Here is a 2829-nt window from a genome sequence, read left to right as displayed (position 1 = left end):
GGGGGGACTCTGGGATCTGGGGGCGACCCCGGTGTCTGGCGGGGGGGGGAACCCCAAAATCCGGACTCACCACGACGGGGCGGGAGAAGGTGACGGCCAACGTCGCGTCCTCCCGGTTGACGTAGAGGCAGAGGATCCGCGGCGGCGGGGAGGCTGGGGGGAACAACACACGTAGGCGTTCAGGAGCGTTTTGGGGGGGCCCCCCAAGGTTTTGGGGGGTCCCTAAGTTTTTTGGGGGGCCGCCGGCGTACCGCGGGAGAGGATGCAGCGCAGGTAGACCCAGGCGCTCTGGTCGTTGGGGTCGGTGAAGACGGCGTTCTGCACCAGTTCCAGCTCTGCCGGGACAGGACGGAATGGGGGGAGATAAAGGGGGGGACCCCGATATCTGGGAGGAACCCCGATATTTGGGAGGGACCCCAATATTTGGGAGGGAGCCCCGATATTTGGGAGGGACCCCGATATTTGGGAGGGACGCCGGCATCCAGGAGGAACCCCGGCACCAAGGTGGGATCCCGGCACCCAGGGGCGGACGGAGACATTTGGGGGGGGACCCCGGTGTTTTGGGGCGTTTTGGGGACCGAGGGTGGGGTTTGGGGAGGGGTGGGGACTCACCCGTTTGGAGGCGGTGGGGGGGCAACGCCCCTGCCCCGCCCCCGGGAGACGTCGGCGTCCGGGTGGGCGCCAGCAGCCGGCTCCGGTGGTGCCAAGCGGAGAAATTGGAAAAGTCGCGGCTGAGCAGGGTCCCGGCAAAGGCCAGTTCGGCCTCGGGGTCTTCCTCGGCCGCCAGCGTCCGACGGTGCTCCCAGGCGTGGACTGGGGGGGGCACCAGTAAGGACCAGTGGGGGCTGGTGTCCCCCCCCAGAGTCCCTTAACCCCATCCCAGTAACTCCCAATACAAACCAGTAACCCTCGTCGCTCCAAAACCCGCTCCTAGTACCATCTAAGATGCCCCAGGTCTCTTTCCACCAGCTCCCACTATAAACCAGTAAGCCCTGCACCCCCAAAAGTCTCTCCCAGTACATCCCAAGATCCCTCATGCCCTCTCCCGCTACTTCCCAATATAAACCAGTAAGCTCAGCAACCTTCCGGTTAGTGGTACGTCCAAGCCGCTATGGCTCAGCACCGCCAAAAACTCACTCCCAGTACAGCCCAGCAGCCCGCTCCCAGCACAGACCAGTCAGCCCAGAAGCTCTTACATCCTTCCCAGGGTGGCCCAGCAGCCCCCAAACCCTCCTCCCAGCGCATCCCAGTACAAACCAGCATGCCTCGGCTCTCTCCGATCCCAAACCAGTACAAACCAGTATACCCCGACACCCGCCAAGATGCAAATTCCAACTTTAAAGCCCCTCTGGTGCCCCGTAACCGCCCCCAAACCCCCTCAAAGCCCCCCCAGGCCCCCCACCCAGTGCCTCCCAGTACATCCCAGTATGCACTCACAGTTGCGGGGGTCAGCGGCCAGCAGACGGTCGCAGAGGGCGCGCTCGGCGGGGGCCGGGGGGGGCGCGGGGGCCCGGCGCAGCACCCAGCCCCGGTGGTGCCAGGCTCCGTAGGATTTGGGGTTCACCCCCAGGCACCCCACCACGAAGGCCAGTTCCCCCGGCACCCTGCGGTGACAGCCCAGTAAAGACCAGTTCCCCCCAGTGCCCCTCTGGCCACCGCCCAGCAACCTCCCAGCGCCCAGAAACCCTGTCGCAGTGCCCCCTAGTCCCCTCCCAGTAACCTCCCAGTGCTCCCCAGCCCCCACAAAACCCCTCTGAGGGCATCCCGTGCACCCCAGCACCCACAAATGCCTTTCTAACACTTTCCAGTGCTCCCCAGTATGCACTGATCACCTCCCAGTACGTCCCAGTGCCCCCAGATTCCCTTCCAGTAACCTCCCAGTGCTCCCCACTCCCCATGAAACCTCTCCATGGGCATCCCATGCCCCCCAGTACCCACAGATCCCTTCCTAAACACCTCCCAGTGCCCCCCAGTACCCACTGATCTTCTCCCAGTCCATCCCAGCGCCCTCCCCGGCCCCCGAAATCCCCTCCCAGTGCCTCCCAGTCCAGACCAGTCGGCGGGGTCGGGGGGCAGGGCGCAGCGCCGCAGGTTCCAGCACGTTCCCACGTCGGGGTTGGCCGCCAGGACGGCGCCCGTCAGCGCCAGCGCCTCCGCGTCCAGCTCGCCCCGCTCCCGCTGGGGGCAGAGGTCGAGGGTCAGGGGTCGACCTGAGAGGTCAGGGGTCACCAAGGCCCGCGGGAGGGGGGCGTGGCAGCCAGGGGTGGGGTCAGAGGGTGGGGTCAGAGGTCACCTTCTCCAGCAGGGTGGCCATGGCGGAGCGGTAGAGGCGGAGCTTCTCCTCCCGCTGCCGGCGGCGGGCGGCGTCCGGGGGGCGGAGCTTCAGGCGGCCGTGCTGCAAGGAATTGTGGGATGCTGGGGGTCACGGACTGGGAGGAATGGGGGGGGGAACTGGGGGGTGACTGGGCAGAACTGGGAGGCACTGGGAGGGGACTGGGAGGAACTGGGATGTGCTGGAGGTCGACTGTGGGGAAGTAGCTGCCACTGGAAATTAACTGGGAGGCACTGGGGGGCTCTGGGAGTCACTGGGGGGCTCTGGGAGTCACTGGGGGGGGACTGGGAGAAACTGGAGGGCACTGGCACACACTAGGTGTGGGCTGGGAAGAACTAGCTGCCACTGGAATTTGACTGGGAGGCACTGGGGGGCTCTGGGGGTCACTGGGGGGGACGCGGAGAAACTGGGATGCACCGGAGGTTGACTGGGAGGAACTAGTTGTCACTGGAAGTTAACTGGGAGGCACTGGTGGGTGACTGGGAGGCACTGGGGGG

The 2829-nt window shown here is 65.9% G+C and overlaps 1 protein-coding gene across 1 annotated transcript in view; it reads right to left on the bottom strand.

Annotated features, from left to right (window-relative positions):
* RABGGTA (Rab geranylgeranyltransferase, alpha subunit) overlaps positions 1 to 2829 on the bottom strand; it is an 11955-nt gene that overhangs the window by 5706 nt on the left and 3420 nt on the right. The window contains exons 2-7 of the mRNA XM_010573317.1: positions 2294 to 2395; positions 1826 to 2178; positions 1438 to 1604; positions 613 to 813; positions 252 to 335; positions 28 to 153 (exon numbers count right to left, since the gene is read on the bottom strand). Of these exons, the coding sequence (XP_010571619.1) occupies positions 28 to 153; positions 252 to 335; positions 613 to 813; positions 1438 to 1604; positions 1826 to 2178; positions 2294 to 2395 (1033 nt within the window). The remainder of the gene's footprint in view (positions 1 to 27; positions 154 to 251; positions 336 to 612; positions 814 to 1437; positions 1605 to 1825; positions 2179 to 2293; positions 2396 to 2829) is intronic.

The sequence above is a fragment of the Haliaeetus leucocephalus genome, unplaced genomic scaffold (assembly GCF_000737465.1).
Source record: "Haliaeetus leucocephalus isolate CR32 unplaced genomic scaffold, Haliaeetus_leucocephalus-4.0 Scaffold374, whole genome shotgun sequence".
NCBI lineage: Eukaryota > Metazoa > Chordata > Aves > Accipitriformes > Accipitridae > Haliaeetus > Haliaeetus leucocephalus.
This window is presented reverse-complemented; position numbering and strand designations above follow the sequence as displayed.